The 16,069-nt window shown below is 59.9% G+C and overlaps 1 protein-coding gene across 1 annotated transcript in view; it reads left to right on the top strand.

Annotated features, from left to right (window-relative positions):
* PPP2R2C (protein phosphatase 2 regulatory subunit Bgamma) overlaps positions 1-12,821 on the top strand; it is a 55,685-nt gene extending 42,864 nt beyond the window's left edge. The window contains exons 7-8 of the mRNA XM_042936940.1: positions 1,209-1,300; positions 10,072-12,821. Coding sequence (XP_042792874.1) covers positions 1,209-1,300; positions 10,072-10,363 — 384 coding nt within the window. The 3' untranslated portion in view covers positions 10,364-12,821. The remainder of the gene's footprint in view (positions 1-1,208; positions 1,301-10,071) is intronic.
* Positions 12,822-16,069: the final 3,248 nt, after the last annotated feature.

Raw genomic sequence — 16,069 nt, 5'->3', positions numbered from 1 at the left:
TTGTACGACCGGGCTGAGCCTTGGGAGCAGGGGGTCCACACAAACAGAAAGTCCGGGCAGGACCCTCAGATGCACTGGACGCTCCGAGGGAAGAGCCTCACTCAGCCTGGGGACCCTGGAGGCTGCTGGATGGCAGGGGGTGGGGGCGCCCATCTTTTTAAAGATGAATAAGAGGTTCTCAGACAGAACCTGTTTTCTTCCCCCTCCCTCCTCCCCCCTCCTCTCCCTACACTTGTCTCCTGGCCTGTGGCATTGCCCAACAGGAGTTGAACGCGTATTTCTGTCTGTTCCTCCGGAGTTAATCAGGGTCCCAAATACCTATCGGTGTTTGCCCTTCGTTTGTCTGCTTGGAGGGGTCCGTGACCCCCTTCCTAGATGGGAAACCTGGGGGTCACAGAGGCTAAGTGACTCCCGGGTCACACGGTAAGGGGCAGAGCCAGGAGTTCAGGCTTTGGGTACGCTGTCCCCTCCCCTCCCCCCACGCAGAGGGCAGGGCCACGTGCCTGGCAGAGAGCGGGCACCGACCAGGCCCTCTGGGTATAGAGGCTGCTGTCGGGTGGCCCCGGGCCACAGGGGCATCGCCGTCTCTCCTGTGGTGTCAGCTAACTCTGGAAGAGCGTCCTGGTCTGCTTACCAGCTGTGTGACTCTGGGCCAGTCGCTTACCCTCTCTGAGTGTCAGGGCCTCATCCACAAAACAGGACAAGTGACACACACCGAGATCACGTTTGAGAGGCCTGTGTGAGCTCCCCTTCCCCTTTCTCCCGTGATCCGTGCTCAGGGTGACTGTTCCGATCCTCAGAGAGCATGACCCTGCACCACACAGCCTCCTACAGTTGGTCCCGCCACAGCCCATGAGGTATGGTGCTCTTGTCACTTCAAGGCGGAAGAAACCAAGGCTCAGAGGGGTGAAGTCACTTGCCCGGGATCACACAGCGTGGGGGAGGAGGGGTGGAGCCAGGATCTGGTCCCTACGGTATCGTTCCCTTTGTCACTGCGACTGTCCCCTCTGGCCACACCTCTAGGGTCGGCCCTGTCCCCCTGTCTGGCTGTGGGTCCTTCTCAATGAGCAGGGCTGAGTCGGGGCTGGAGGGGCCATCCGGACCCAGAGGGCACAGCCCCTCCCTGCTCAGGGACACTCTTCTCGCAGCAGGGACCAGGACTGCTGGGGCGCCCCCTGCCCCGACTCACCGGCCCCTTCTCTCACCAGGTCCACGACTATCTGCGGAGCAAGCTCTGTTCCCTGTACGAGAACGACTGCATTTTCGACAAGTTTGAATGTGCCTGGAACGGCAGCGACAGGTAACCCCCAACCCGGGGGCAGTGGCCCCCTCGCCGGGGAGCGCCTCGGCTGCCGGCCTGGCATCCTGGGGAACTCGCTGGTAATGAGCCTGATGGATGAACGTGTGGGAAGCGGCCCATCCGTTCTTCCAGCGCCCACGAGCTCTCAGCCCTCACAGGCCAGGGCAGGAAACGACACCAGGTCACAACCTGTGACCACACCTGCTGTCCACTTGGACCCCCCCCCCCCCCCCGCCCGGTCTCCTAAGTGATAGTGGAAACAGTCGAGGCCAGGGCCCTAGCCACACGCATGCCCAGGTTGTCCATGAGGGGTGTTCCCTGGACCGCCACAGGGGGGGCAGGGAGAGCTTCGGCCGCTGGTCCACACCCTCCCCCTCCCCCCGCCCCCATTATGGCTGCACCTGCCTCCCTGGTGGCTCCCCTACATCAGGCCCCCCGGGGCGGCAGGCACATCACAGCTCCGCACTTCGGGCTGGCAGGGTCCCCCAGGCCCGGCCACATCTTACAACCCACCCACCCGGGAGATGGCCCGATGTGAGTTCCTGTTTCCCTGTTGCTGGCTCAGCCCAGCCAGGGCCGGCGTGGACGGGAAGGCCCAGCACAGGGGCCCAGGTGTCCAGAAAATGCAGGATATAGACCGCACTGTGTCCCAGAGCACTGCCCGTCACGTTTTCACAGCCCGAGCAGGCCCGGCGTCCCCACCCTGTCCTGTGGTCCAGCGCGGTGCAGGGGGGAGGCGTGGTGTGCGGGCCAGCAGCCTTTGGTTCAAGTGTCGTCCAGGGGCGTGCATCCGTCATGTGCTGCCGCGGTCACGGGAAGAGCTTCTGTGATGCGACAGGCACGCTGGGACCCTAGGATGGGGGTGGTGAGGAGGGGCCAGGAACCGCAGGGCCGGGGCCGGGAGGGAGCTGCCTGCATGTAGGCTGGCCCCACATGGGGCTGAGCCGCCGGGTCCAGGGTGGGGGTCCCCTAGAGCTGCTGCTGACATCCCGGGGGCTCACCTGGCTCAGCTCTCAATCGGGGACCAGCGTGGGGGTCACAGGGGCTCAGTTGGATAACAGTGAGAAGGCTGGCTTGAGGCCAGGCCGACACAGCACTCCCTCCGGGTGCCGCACCCAGGCTGACCCCAGACACCCCCAGGGAGGACAGGGCTTCTGGGATACCCTGAGCTTCAGACCCTGACACATTGGGGGTTCCCCAGCGAGCACTGGCTGTGGGTCTTGGGGTGGGGGCTGTCAGAATCTCAGGAGAGGGACTTACTGCTGGCCACGGGGGATTGTGTGTGTGTGTGTGTGTGTGTGTGTGTGTGTGTGTGTGTGTGTTGGGGGCAGTCTCCCCTGGCCATGGCTGATGCACGCCCTTCTTCCACATTACCACCAGGGGGCGCTCGTGAACAGGTGACGCCTGGCTCCCAGGGACAGGAGCCACCGAGCTTGTTCTGGTTGGAGCTCAGCTGTCCTGCCTCTCACGAGCCACTTCCTGCCACGCATTTAACATACCAGCCACCCCCCTCCCCGGCGGTCCCGCACTTCCCTGTATTGTCTCCCCCCTCCACAACCGCTCTGCTCCTGCAGCCTGGAATCCTGGCCGCACTGTACCTAGCTCACTCCTGTCGCCTCAAGTTACTACCGACCCAACTCAAGGCCGCCTCCTCCAGGAAGCCCTCAGGGCCCTCTCCACCTTGGCCCCGAGCCTCCTGACTTTTCCGCCTGTGTCTTGGCACTTTGCGTGTTTTCTCCTTGCCTCTGCCTTCCCCGTGGGATGGGGTGCCCTTGGGGGGGGGGCGTGACCGTGGCTCAGCCCATCCTAAGCGGCTCACTCCGCACCTCAGGGGTGTCTAGTCAGTGGCTATGACACTCTGGAGGGCGCAAGAGTGTGCCACCTCCTTCCGCTTCATCCTGAGCCCTCCTCAGAGCCCGTTGTGGCGGGTGGAGGACGGTCCCTGCCTCCCAGGAGCTCAGAGCCTAAGGGGAGAAGAAGCGCTGACCTCCAGGACCCCCGCTCGTACAGACCAGACCACCCTGCGAACTCTGCAGGCTCAGCTGAGCCATCCCTCTACTATCCGTGGGGAGCCCATGTGCCCTGTTGCCCAGACGGCAGCAGAGACCTGCTGGGGTCTGATGGCCCTCACGGTGGCCTCGTACCCAACGCCAGCAAGAGCAGCGGCCTGGTGTAGAGGGAAGGGCCGGACACCCTCGGGTTCTGGTCCACGCTCCCCCACCCTCCAGTTGTGTGCTCCAATTAGCCCCCGAGCCTCCTGAGCCTGCCCACCTGTCCCCTGGAGCATGGTTCTAATCAACCGTGACCTTCCAGGGCTGTTTCGAGGCTGAAAGTCCACGAGTCAGTATCGGCCATGGAAGTTCGGTTGAGCCTCCAATTTCAGCTCAGGTCGTGATCTCACGGTTCGTGAGTTCGAGCCCCGCATCGGGCCCTGTGCCGACAGCATCCTCTGTCCCCCTCTCTGCCCCTCCTCCGCTTGCACTCTCTCTCTCTCCAAGATAGGTGAATGTTTGGGGGGGGGGGGGGAAGAACCTCGCTGAGCCTCCAAGACCCACCTCAAATGCCACCGCCTCTAGGAAGCTCTCCTTGATCTGTTCTGCCTAGGACAAAGGGATTTGCGTCAACCGGGCGTCTTCCTGTTGCAGAAATCAGACCAGCCTCAGCTTGTTCTGAGAGGCTCCAGGCAAGGCTTCTCCAGGGCTCAGGTGTACCTTGGGGCCATCTCTTTCCCTGTCCTCATCTCTGTGCCTCCCTGCTTCTCCTTACACACTAGCCTCATGCTCTGCTGCAACGCCCCGTGGCTGGCAGGATTGCCCTGCCATTGACCTCACGGTCCGCAACCCTCCCAGGGTGTGGGGTCTGATTGGCTTCGTTTGGGTTACATGCTCACTTTGGGAGCCAATCAGCAAGGACACGATTATTGCAAGCCATGATCAGCCAGCAGGGGGTGCATGGAGCCCTGTGCTTGGCAGTCCCTCGGCTGGCCGGATGGGGGCAGAGAGCCCTGGGGACGGGAGCGGTCAGATCGGCATCCCCACGTGCAGAGGAGGAAAATGAGGCTAGCAGAGGTGAAGCGACGTGCCTAGACACAATCCAGGGCAGGGGCTGCCCTTTCCTCTGCTAAGGGAGCCTTCTGGAATGTAAGAATGCAAGCAGTGGGCCTTTCTGTCCTGGAGTGCTTTGCAGGGTGCTGGGACCTGCTGTCCTGAGATGAAAGGGACACTTCTCCTTGCAGGCCGGGAGGGGGCCCCCTCTCTCCCACGTGCCAGCCTGATTCTGCATCTTAAAGGGAGGAGGATTAGCAGTTGGGCGGGGTTGCCAATGACTTTAGTGACCCCACTCTCCCTTCCCCTGGTGGATCAGGACAGGCGGTTGCGTGACCACACTCGCTGGTTAAGTGGGCAAAGCTGGGCTGCTGTCCCCTCTTCTCTGCCCTTGCTGGCCTGGAGGGAAGGGTGTGGCCTCTGGCAGGGCCTTTCCCTGAGAATCTTTCCTTTTGCTTCCTCAGTTTGGGTGTCCTGCCTCAGGCTTAGCCGGTGGGACTTCAGGCCAGGAGCATGATTAGAATCAAGGCATCTAGCATAATGGGGGGCGGGTCTCCTGGGCCCAGCACTGCTCTGTTTTACTGAGACTCCTGGTCCATGCTCCCCAGAAGCTGGGGTCCCTCATTACCCCCATTTTATTGATGTTAGGGGCAGAGCTAGAATTTGGAGCCAGGTGGGCGAGCCCGAGCACCTGCTCCCAATACCTGGGCTTGGGGCGCTCCTTTGCCTTGGAGGCCCAAGTAAAGCAGGTGGGGGGAGAAAGGCCTCTGTCCTCACTTCTTACCGGGAGGCCAGTGTCCCAGATCGCCCAGCGCCTGCCGCGGCCACGCCCAGTTCCTGACCCCAGGCTGAGCTCCCTGGCAGCTGCTCTGGGCCCAAGGAGGGGAGCCCTTGGCCCTGTAGAGATCTCAGAGTCCCCATCCAGCGTGGGTGTTGGAGACCACAGCTGTGCCCCGGCCCCAGGCTGCCGAGTGCAGGCTGGTGTGGGTCTCATGAGCCTCCCCAGTGGGTCTGCGGCCTACAGGTGATCCCTCTTCTCCGCAGGCTCTGGGAATGTCTGCCTAATAGGGGCAGCCCCGTGCAGGGCGGGGGCCACAGGGTGAGGCCAGACGAGGGCAGGGGTGCCCCAGCTGCTCACCCTGGGGGAGGGAGAGAATCTTTTCTCTCTTGCTGCCACCTCAGCAGCGTCACCTGAGTCCCAGGGCTGGGCACGGGGGTGACGAGTAAAGAAGGGCGGAGGAAGGAGTGAAAGCAGGAAACACCTTCTAAGTAAAGCTTGGGGCCACGGGCATCTGGCTCAGCGGCACTTCCTGCCTGTGCATGTCCTGGGGGCTCCTGGCAGGTGGGGGCCCTCCCCCGGGCCCAGCGCCTGACACCAATGGATACCGGCCGTGCGAGTGAAGGGGGGGCGTCTGGCAGGGCCACAGGCGGGTCCCCCCCTGGTCTGCTGAGCCGGACGGGCCTGATGGGCTGCTGTCCTGGGCCGGGAGGTGAGAGTTCGTCCCAGCCAGTGACCCCTGAGGTCTGAGCATCCCCCTCTGCGGGGCATGTGGCAGAGCTGTGCCCCAACTGTGTCAGCCTGGGATCTGCAGGTTCCGGTCTTGGCGTCCCCGAGGGCACAGGGCACCAGGAACACGGCAGAGATGGGACGCAGTGCCTGCCTAGGAGGACTCTGTGGTTTACACTGCGTGGACTAAAGCAGAGCCCGGAGGGGGGCCCTGGGCAGGAGGAGAGAGGGTGGGGGCCCTGCAGGGGAGGGGGCCGGGGGTGGCCTCCTGGACGAGGTGTTCTCAAGTGTCAAGAAAGCGGTAGGAATTTGCCCGCAGAGCGTGGCAAGGCATTGGGGCAGAGGGAACAGCATGGCCGAAAGCTCAGGAGAAAGAAAGACCAACTGATGTGGCCACAGCTTAGCGAGTTAAGTCTCAGGTCAAAGTGTCCTTGGGCCTCCCTGGGGTGGGTGTCGTGGGAGAGTCTAGCATGGGGGATGGGGGGCTTAGGGACCGAAGCAGGAAGACCAGTGAGCGAGCCGTCGCAGCCGTCCCTCTGGGCCAGAGGTGAGGGGGATGTGGGCGGTGAAGGTAGAGGGGACAGGCTCAAGTCAGGCCACCTACCTTCAGGTGACCAGAGGATGCACAGGAGCCGGGTCGTGTACACCCTCGGGGGCGGGCACGGGGGTTGGGGGTGCCCCATATACCACCCACCGTGGCGGCCTGGAGCCTTAGAGCAAATGTCCCACCCTGTTCTAGAAAGCAAGAGATGGGGTACAGAAACTCCCCGGGAGTTGTCACCTCCCCGGCTGCGTGGGCCTCTGACTGTGAACAGGTCACGTTGTCCCTGAGTGTCTGCTCATTATTATAAGAGGTAGCCACGAGCTCTGTTCCCAGCAGCGCCCCTGCTCTCGGGCCTCAGGACTCTGGCACTGGGCCGCACGGCGGCCCCTCACGTCCCCCCAGCCTCGGCAGGTCACCCGGCCCCCAGCTCCCGGCCCCCAGCTCTGTCTTCCAGCCACGTACACACGCTCCACGGGCTGAGCTGCCGGGAGCCGCCGGCACCTGGATGGACTCCAGTGGGCTCCCTGGGGCCTGATGTTGGGAGTGAGCCTTTCCCCCCGAGAACAACTGTGGGTCTCTGACTCTGTTGCCCACTTTCCTTCCCACGGCCTGGTCTCAGTTCCGTGTTGCAGGTTAAGAGGGACGCCATTTGGCTGCTGGCCTGGCCTCCTTCTGGAAGGTGGGAGCGAGAGGGCCTCTCCCAGCATGCACCTGCGACATGCCATTTCTTTGTCTCAACAACAAAGCGATTTATTCACAGGGATGAAGGTTTGGGGGGCAGAGTTGTAGAACACAAGAGAATAGGGCCAGAGAATACTTTGGGATTCTCCACCCACCCTCCCCTCCCCTCCCCTCCAGAGATTAGACAAACCTCCAGAGAAGCAGAACTGCTCGACTGCGCCCCTCCCCCAAGCCCACCCCCACGGCTCTGCCCCCACAGCCGCAGAGAAGCCCCTCCGCCCACTGGGCTGTGTCCCAGGTCAAGTGCAGAGGGGTGGCTGGGCAAGGCCGCTTCCTGCATTTCTAGGACTTGGGAGGGTGGTTGTGAAGGGTTGTGACCCTTCCGCCGAATTCATTCATTCATTCACTCATTCACTCATTCGGCTTAGAGAGCACCTGCTGGGGGGAGGTAACTTCTGAACTTGCAGGTCTGGCCGTGAATAAGAGAAGGTTCTGGCCCTTCGTTCCCTACCATTTACAAAGCATTTACTGCCTTCTCTGCAGGCACCAGGGGGCTTGGCTTGGTCTGGTTCAGTCTGGCTGCTGCTGAGGGCCAGCATTCGCTCCCCCGATGAGGCCAAGCCAGGGCTTGGGACTCTGAGGCAAGACAGGCCCGCCCCAGGAGCCCCCACCCAGTGGTGGAGACAGAGGCAGCACAGAAGCTTGCCCACGGTTATTGGAGCAGGTGCCTCAACACGCCAGCATGCCCTCTGGCTTCTGACCAGGTTTCACCAGTGGGGACACTGGGAGGGAAGCAGGGAGGGAGAGGGTGTTTGTCCCACCTCCCTCCCTGTCCTCTCAGTGGACTATGCCCCGGTCAGCCAGCCCCTTCACACAGTTCTGCCACTCTGTCTCTGTGTCTCTCACCTTTCCTCCTCTCACCCCTCAGGCCTGGGGGATGGTAACAAAATCTCCAAATGTTCCAGCCCCGGGGGCACGGCACTTTCCCTGTGGTTCCCTTAGAACCTTCCAGAACATTTGTGCATAGCTCCTTTGTGGAGCTGGTCTCCAGTCACCCGGTTGGCCTGCACCCTCTGCCCTCTGCTGGGATCCAGGTGACCCCCGCCTGGCTCTGCCTGGACACCCCTGGAACATGGCAGAAGAACCACTTTATGGAGGTTTTCCATGCTCATTGTCCCCAAGCGCCCACCCACTGATCTCTGAACACAAGGTCGGACAAAGCGGTCTGGGCGTCGGGGGAGGGACACCAAATGCTAACTCGGCAGGTCGCGGGCTCTGGCGGGAAGCGTCGCCTCACGGGCGCAGGCCATCCCCGGGAACTGCATGTGCAGGGCGGGCAGGGGAGGCCCGGAAGCCGCTGTCTGTGGGAACACAAAGTACTTCCCTCAGAGGAACTCTTGGCCCGGACTTGCCAGGACCCAAGACTACAAGGCCCTTCCTGGAGAGGATCAGAACTCCGAGGGGCAGGGAGGCAGCGGGGCCTCCCCACCGCACGACCCCGCCCCTCCTTCTAGAAGGGACTGACCTTGAGAGATGGCCCACAGGCGAGGTAACTGTGTGACAATCACAGCTGGTCCGTTCCGTGCAGGCCCCGGGAGGCGGGCTTCCCGGTCTCCGATAGAGTTGCTGAGGCTGGGGCCTCGGGTGCTACACTCTCCTAGTGTCGGTTTACCAGCCCACGTTCTCCCACGAGAAGGGGACACGTTACAGGAGATGTGTCACGTTCAACCCGTGACTCAGCATCACCCGGGCCCCTGAGCCATGCCAGGAGCATCTGACCTCCCACAGCCCAGGTGCCTAATAAGAGAACCTCTCCTGGTCTGTCCGGGTGGACCTCGGCCTTGAACATTTCCTGCTTCCCTGCACTGCACTGTCCCCCTGACTTGGGGAAATGGAGACGTGGAAAGTGTGCACAACCCTTGTTCACCTAGGGGGCCGCGGGGCTCTGTCTCAGAGCAGTGAGGCCCCAAGAAACACGCTCAGCTTCCAAAGGGAAGACAGGAATCCCAGTCTGTACACATCTCCCCTGAAGGATGTGGAAGGGGACCTTGTTTCCCAGAATCCCCTCCCTCCTCCCCGGTTATTTTGCCCCCCTCCCCCACCCCCGGCTGCTCCAGAGACTCTCCTGGGCCAGACCCCAAAACCCGCTCTGTAGGCCCAGGCCCCGATCGCTGGCCTTCTTGCCGTCCTCTTACCACACAGACCACATGGCCTTTCTCCCAGGCCCCAGGCACCCCTTCTCCTTGGAGGGGGGAGGGAGAAGGAGTGGATGGACAAGGGGCAAATTCCCTTCAGCAGGACAGGAAAGTCCGTGAACATCTGCACATCAACGGCGTGCAACGTGTGTTCATTTAGTCACCCAACTACTCAGAACAGGAAGGTGCTGGGTCCCTGCCGTGAAGGGCGCGTCGGGTCAGTTCAGGGGCCTTCCCTCTGCTGGTGCCTGGAGGTCTGGCCAGGCCTCTCCTGGACAAAGGGGAAAGTACGGGAGAAGTTTCTTTACGATGTCTGGGGATGTCTGGGGCGGAGCATGAAGGGGTCTCCTCCCCTGCCTTAGGGCCGCCTGGGTGGCTCACTCAGTTAAGCGTCTGACTTCAGCTCAGGTCATGATCTCAAGGTTTGGGAGTTCGAGCCCCACATCGGGCTCTGTGCTGACAGTTCAGAGCCTGGAGCCTGCTTCGGATTCTTTGTCTCCTTCTCTCTCTGCCCTTCCCCCGCTCGTGCTCTGTCTCTCTCTCTCTCTCAAAAATAGACATTAAAAAAAAAAAATTGTTTTTAAAAGCGTCTCAGCTCCCGGCCTTGGATTCTGCAGGCAGACGGTAGCTGCGATGTGGGGGAGGACCAGAGCCCAAGGGGAAGGTGGGACCGGGGCGGGGGGCCCACCCCAGGGAGCGAGGTCCTGCAGCGCCCGGGGTGGTTACTTGAGGTGTGGCACGTTTCTTCCCCGTACCCTGCCCTCCCCCAACCCGCCTGACGCCTCTCCTTCTCCCGCCAGCGTCATCATGACCGGGGCCTACAACAACTTCTTCCGCATGTTTGACCGGAACACCAAACGCGACGTGACCCTGGAGGCCTCGAGGGAGAGCAGCAAGCCGCGGGCCGTGCTCAAGCCCAGGCGCGTGTGCGTGGGCGGCAAGCGCAGGCGGGACGACATCAGCGTGGACAGCCTGGACTTCACCAAGAAGATCCTGCACACGGCCTGGCACCCGGCCGAGAACATCATCGCCATCGCGGCCACCAACAACCTGTACATCTTCCAGGACAAGGTGAACTCTGAGATGCACTAGGTGTGTGCGGAGCCCCCGTCGGGGACGCAGCCGTCCGGTGGCACGGCTGGGAGCGCGTCCCTCCCTCCCGGTCCCCCGGCCGGGCCGCCGCCGCTGGCCGCCGTCTGTTTGAAAACGGGAGGAAGGAGGGTTCACTGAAGCCACAGACCGTAACATGGACGTGACCGTCGCCTCGGGGATCAGGCGCTTCGTTCATTAACCGCCTGCCGCCTGTCCCGCTCTTAGGACTTTGTCATTTCCAGGATCACTTTTCACTCCTTCCAGCAGCAACTCGCAGGGGACAGCAGGCACCCCGGGGGGCCTCATGGGCCCCCCCCCCCCCATCGGGGCTTTGGGGACCAGACGACGGACTCAAACCAGCCAGCCAGGATTCTTTTGATTACAGACGGAGCAGTTTCCATGGTCTCTGAGCTGAGGGTCATCCCTTTGCTTTTTGGATCGTGGACTCGTGCTGAGAACAGACAGGTGCGAGATCCACTTTTAGGTTCTTGCAATGTCTTTCAGTCCCCCAGGTCTGGCGTTCCCAGACAGGAAAGGGGACAGCAAAAGCCACCCGTGTGTGTGTGTGTGCCTGTTCTCACCGTTGCCCCAGCCTTTGCTGAGCGTGGGCCGGTGGGGGGGCCAGGCACGGCGTTTGGCCCTTCACGCGTACGGATCCAGTCCCCACTCTGCGGGGCTCTCCTGTCGTGCTTCATGGTCATCGGGCCCCTCGAGGGAGCTCACGCGGCTCTGTCCGTGACCCATCGCTTCCTCCACAAACACCAGCCCCTCACAGAGTGCCAGATGCCAGGGATGAGAGGTGAGTAATTTATCAGCCCCACTCGACGCGGGAGGACGCTGAGGCCCCGAGAGAATGAACCAGTTTGTCCAACGCACGTCCTGACCGAGTGGTGGAGTCAGGAATCCTGATCCGGTCTTCACGCGCACGGGGCCCTTCCCAAGTCCACCACGCTGGCGGCTCGTGTTAAAGCAACGTTCTTGCCTGGAAGGTTCTGGAAACATATCTTCATCTTGTGAAGCGGGACAGAGCAGATGGGCCATGACGAGGGTCCGGGGAGACCCGAGCTGCAGCACGGAGTATGGAGAAGGCCCCCGTGGTGCCAAGCTCTGTGTGGTGACTTCAGACCCCCGCCCTCTGTGGGGCACCTCGCCGCGCCCCCATCTGTACCCCAGCCCCTCGTTCAGGTGCACCGAGCTGCCTCCGAGGAGATTGCATGTTTTGACCTTTCAGGATACATCTTCTTTAACGACCTGGCCCGTGTCTCCATAGCACCTGCTCCTGCCCGATGGACGTGGAGACCAGCTCCGCCCATCCCACCCCGCCCACTTGTCCTCTGCACGGAATGACAGATGACGGGGAACCACTGGCTGGGCGTCCTGATTCAGGAAACCGAGTGCAGAGGCCGAAGCCAACATTTTTTTACAGGGTGTAACCCAACCCAGGAAACAGACCCACCCGAGGTTTTTCTCAGTGGATAGTGGTGTACTTTTCTGTGCATCAAAGCACAAAACGCATGTGCATTCACTTCTGGCCATATGATATTTACACAAGGAAATGGGTCCATCGGTCCTGTTTTGTTTTGTTTTTTTTTTTTAAATCAACATGAATGAAGAATGTTTGTTTGTATATCACTGTAAAATCCAGGTGACCTGGACAGTATTATATGTACATATCTATTCTAATTGAAATTAACAATCACTGGATTGGATTCCTCTTTTCCCCCCTTTGTAAAGAGGTTCAAGAATGTGGTAAATTGTATAGAAATCTTGTCGAAGCCAAAATCCAGCTCTGAGGGCCTTACACAATTACACGGATATTTGGCACAATCCCCTTCCCTTTGTGATTCGGATGCTGAGGGGAGACTCGAACTGCAGCGAGGACTTACTGTCAGAGCGTAGATTTCACACTTACCCGTCTACACAGTACCACTCTTACACTGCATTCAAAAGGAGGTCTTAATACAGTTCCTGGTTCCTTACTTCTGTGTGAAGCTTTGGATAGCAAACCAAAAAAGGAAAAGGAAGAAAGATCCTAGAGGAAAAGCATGCCTTCAGATCCCTGGAAAATCGTGATGTCCAAAGCAGGTTGTGAACAACGACACGTGCTGTGGGGGAGGGGCAGGACTAGCCGCCGCAGACAGACGGGCCAGTAACATAGTCACAAACTCGGCTGCTTCCTCTGTTTAAATTTTCTGCTCTTCTTAAATGTATGGGCATTCACCTAGTCCTTGTGAAGTTGTTGGGTGGTTTTTGTTTTTACTCGAATACTCTGAGGACTGAAGTCTTGGTTGGTGTTGGACGTGTGGTAGGTAGACAGACCTGATCACTTTGGATTCTGTAACTCATGGGTGCATTCTGGTTTCATTCGGTATCTCGGATTATCCGACTGTTGAATAAAATTATAAATATGTTAATACCAGCTTTTTCCAATAAAATAACAAACGTTACATCGAAAATGGGACTCAGAGTGCTGGTGGTTTCTAGTGAGGCCAACCCCCGGGGGGGGGGGAGGCAATATGGCAGACGGGAAAGGCTGGATCACGTCAAAGCTTTGCTATCTCTCTCTCTCTCTCTTTTTTTTTTTAAATTTTTTAAATATTTATTCATTATTGAGAGACAGAGAGCCAGAGCATGAGTAGGGGAGGGGAGCCTGGGAGGAGAGCGACCACAAGGCAGCTGGTTCGTTCTGGAAGCTGGGGTGGCCCGGCCTGGTGTGCCGCAGTGGCTGAGAAAAGCCAGAAGATGGGTGAGGACCCCCCCCCCGCCCCCACCCCCCGCCGTGGTCTCCCCCCGCACCCCTCCTGGGGGCCAGGCCTCTCCTCTCCGCCTTCCAGAGGGCATTTTATACTTCAGACTCAGCAAGAGGAAGGCAGGTGCTATTCTAGTGGGTCCTGCTGGTGGGGCTTTCATTGGCTGAGCTCTTTGTCAACCACACGGCCCCTGGGCAGAGCTTAAAGGAGAAAGCTGCTCCCAGGCTGTGCGGCCTTGGACCCGGGCCGACCTCTCTGAACCACCTGGGTAACTAGAGGGCAGTGCCGGTCCTTCTCAGTGCTGTTGGGACGACTGATGAGACACACAAAATACTTGACAGATCCTGTGGTACCGCTGTCCCGGGAGGGTCCCGTACTGTCTTGATTCCGGGCGTTACCTTGTCTGACCTACCTTTCGGCTTCATGTCAGCCCTTTCGCGGGGGGGGGGGGGTACTTCTGCCGTACCCATTTTATATACGGAGAAACTGGGGCTCGGAGAGAGGAGGGGGTTTAGCCCGCGCCCAAATTTCTAGAAACACCAAGCGGTGATGTCTGGATTCAGACTCTGATGGCGAGTGGCACGTGGTCAGGGACATCGCGGCCTCAGCCCCACCCCGTCCAGCTTCAGCCAGCACTGACTGCGCACCAGCTCGGGACTGTGGCCGTGTGACCTTGAGATGACAGGTTATCCCCAGCCATCAGGCAGACCGATCTGTCACGTGAGTCCTTGTCAGCAGAGAACCTCAGAGGGAGAGGAGACCAGGAAGAGGGGGTCAGATGTGGCAGGAGGGTCCCGTCTGCCATCGCTGGCTGTGGAGATGGGGGAGGGGACGGGCCTCAGGCCCGAGAACGTGGGCGCCTCCAGAGGCTGGCAAGGGCCAGAGTGGATTCGGCAGGACACAGCCTTGCTGACACCTTGCTGATGGCCTGAGGGGTGGTTTATTCCTCACTGACTCCCGGAACCACTCTGAAGAGCTGGTCCTTACCGTCTTGATCTCCCAGAGGCGTTATCTGGGGCCCAGGAGATTCAGGGCACGTGCCCAAGGCCCACCGCCCATATGGTAACGACCACACTGGTGGCCACTGATGGACCCCAGCTCTGTGCCAGGGACTGTGGCCAGCCCTTTGCGTTTATTTCAGCCACAGTAAACCCCCGTGGCAGGTACTCTTGCTGCTTCTGTTCTAGAGATGAGGGACTCCAGGCTCAGAGAGTTTAGGAAACTTGCCCAGGACCACACAGTAAAGGCAGAGCTAGAACCCAGCTCTCTGAAACGTCTGTCCTGTGCAGGCGTAGGTTCCGGAGCTGGCATCTGACCTCATTCTGTCTTGACCTCAGCGCCCTGTTCTTCTGGCATCGACACCCCTGGGGCAAAGGGGGGTCGACTGCGTGCAGCCTGCAAAATCTAGAGAAAGCTTTGTGATTTCTACCGGCACTGGATTCCTTCTTTACACGCTACCCGAAGTTGCTGGGTGGTAACTTCTGCTACTCTTTGCTGAAAGGGAGCGTTGTTGCTGAAATTCATGCAGCCTCCATGTTTTAACCGAAACATAAAGCCCTTCAGGTTGGCAAATGCCTGGAGAAAGCTTGTCCGGGGGTCAGCGCCGCTGTAAGAGCCGGGGGTGGGCAGTCAGGGTGGAGAATCTCGCCGCGGTCAGGGGACGGACGTGCACTCCCTTCTTATCTCCCCCAGTCAGTCCTGAGAGGGACCCGTGAGGAAGTAAGGCTCAGGAGTCTGACAAACCCCAAGTCACGGAAACGGCGGCTGGTGGATGGGAGATCTGGGTGGTGCTCAGACCCCTCGTCGAGCAGGGCAGCAGGGAGTCTCTGACCAGGAGAGCAAGTGATCTTGGCAGGAGTGTGGGGTTGATGAGCGTACCAGGGGCCAGCGTAGGTGACACCACAGCCACTTTCAATGTAGCTTCACTCTGGGCTGACTTGGGACGTTGCTGCGGCCCCATGGGCAGAAAAACCGCACTTGCCTTAAGCTTCATGAAAGTAAACTGAGTCAGGAGTGATCAAAACACCTAGAAAAATATGATTGATTCAAATAAAGGGAAAATGGGGGCCACCCTCCTTGGCCGACGACATTCAAGGGCACCTGGGGACTTCTAAGGGGGTTGGGGGAAAGATTCTGGGAGAGATGGGGCTGCTGGCCTGGGGATGGGCTGAGGGCGCAGCCACAAGAGACCCGGGTTTAATCTCAGGCTTGTCACTGACCAGCATTGAGATTGTATCTGTCATCTACTGCCGGGTAACAAATGGTCCCCCAATGTAGCAGTTTGAAACAACAGCATCTGTTACCTCATACAGTTTCTGAGAGTTGGGAACCGGGCGTAGACGAGCTGGGTGTTTCTGGCTCAGGGCGCCATACGTGGCCGTCATCTCTGAAGGACTGACTGGGGTGCAGGTTCTGTGTCCAGGCTCGCTTACGTGGCTTGAGGCTTTGGTTCCTTGCCACACGAGCATCTCCCCGGGGCTGTGTGCAGCACGGAGTGCTCGCCGAGTAGCCGATCTGAGAGAGAGGGCACCCAAGCCGAAAGCCAGTCTTTCTGTAAACTAATCTCAGACGTGCCATGTTTTATTGGTCACATAGCCCGATCTTGGCACCCTGGGACAAGAAGGCGTGGGAGGTGGTGGGGGTCACTGGGGGCCATCTGGAGGCTGGCTACCACAGGGGTCCCAGCAAGCCTCTGCATGTCTCTGAGCCCAGGGTTCAACTATAAAGTGGTGGCAATTGATGAGGGAGCATGGGACAAGCTGAGGGCACAATACAGGCTCACAGCACCACCCCGCCACCCTCTCTCACCGCCCCCCCCCCCCCCCCAGTGAAACGTGTGATATTCCTCAGACACTTCCGGCTCCGCAAGAACACAGGAAAGGGGTTTAAGTGCTTGCCGTGGTGATGTGGGAAACTAAGGCAAATGAAAAATTAAACTCCCTCCCTGCCTACAGCC

The sequence above is a fragment of the Panthera leo genome, chromosome B1 (genome assembly GCF_018350215.1).
Source record: "Panthera leo isolate Ple1 chromosome B1, P.leo_Ple1_pat1.1, whole genome shotgun sequence".
Classification (NCBI taxonomy): Eukaryota; Metazoa; Chordata; class Mammalia; order Carnivora; family Felidae; genus Panthera; species Panthera leo.
The sequence above is the reverse complement of the archived record's forward strand: the minus strand, read 5'-3'. Positions and strand labels throughout refer to the sequence as shown.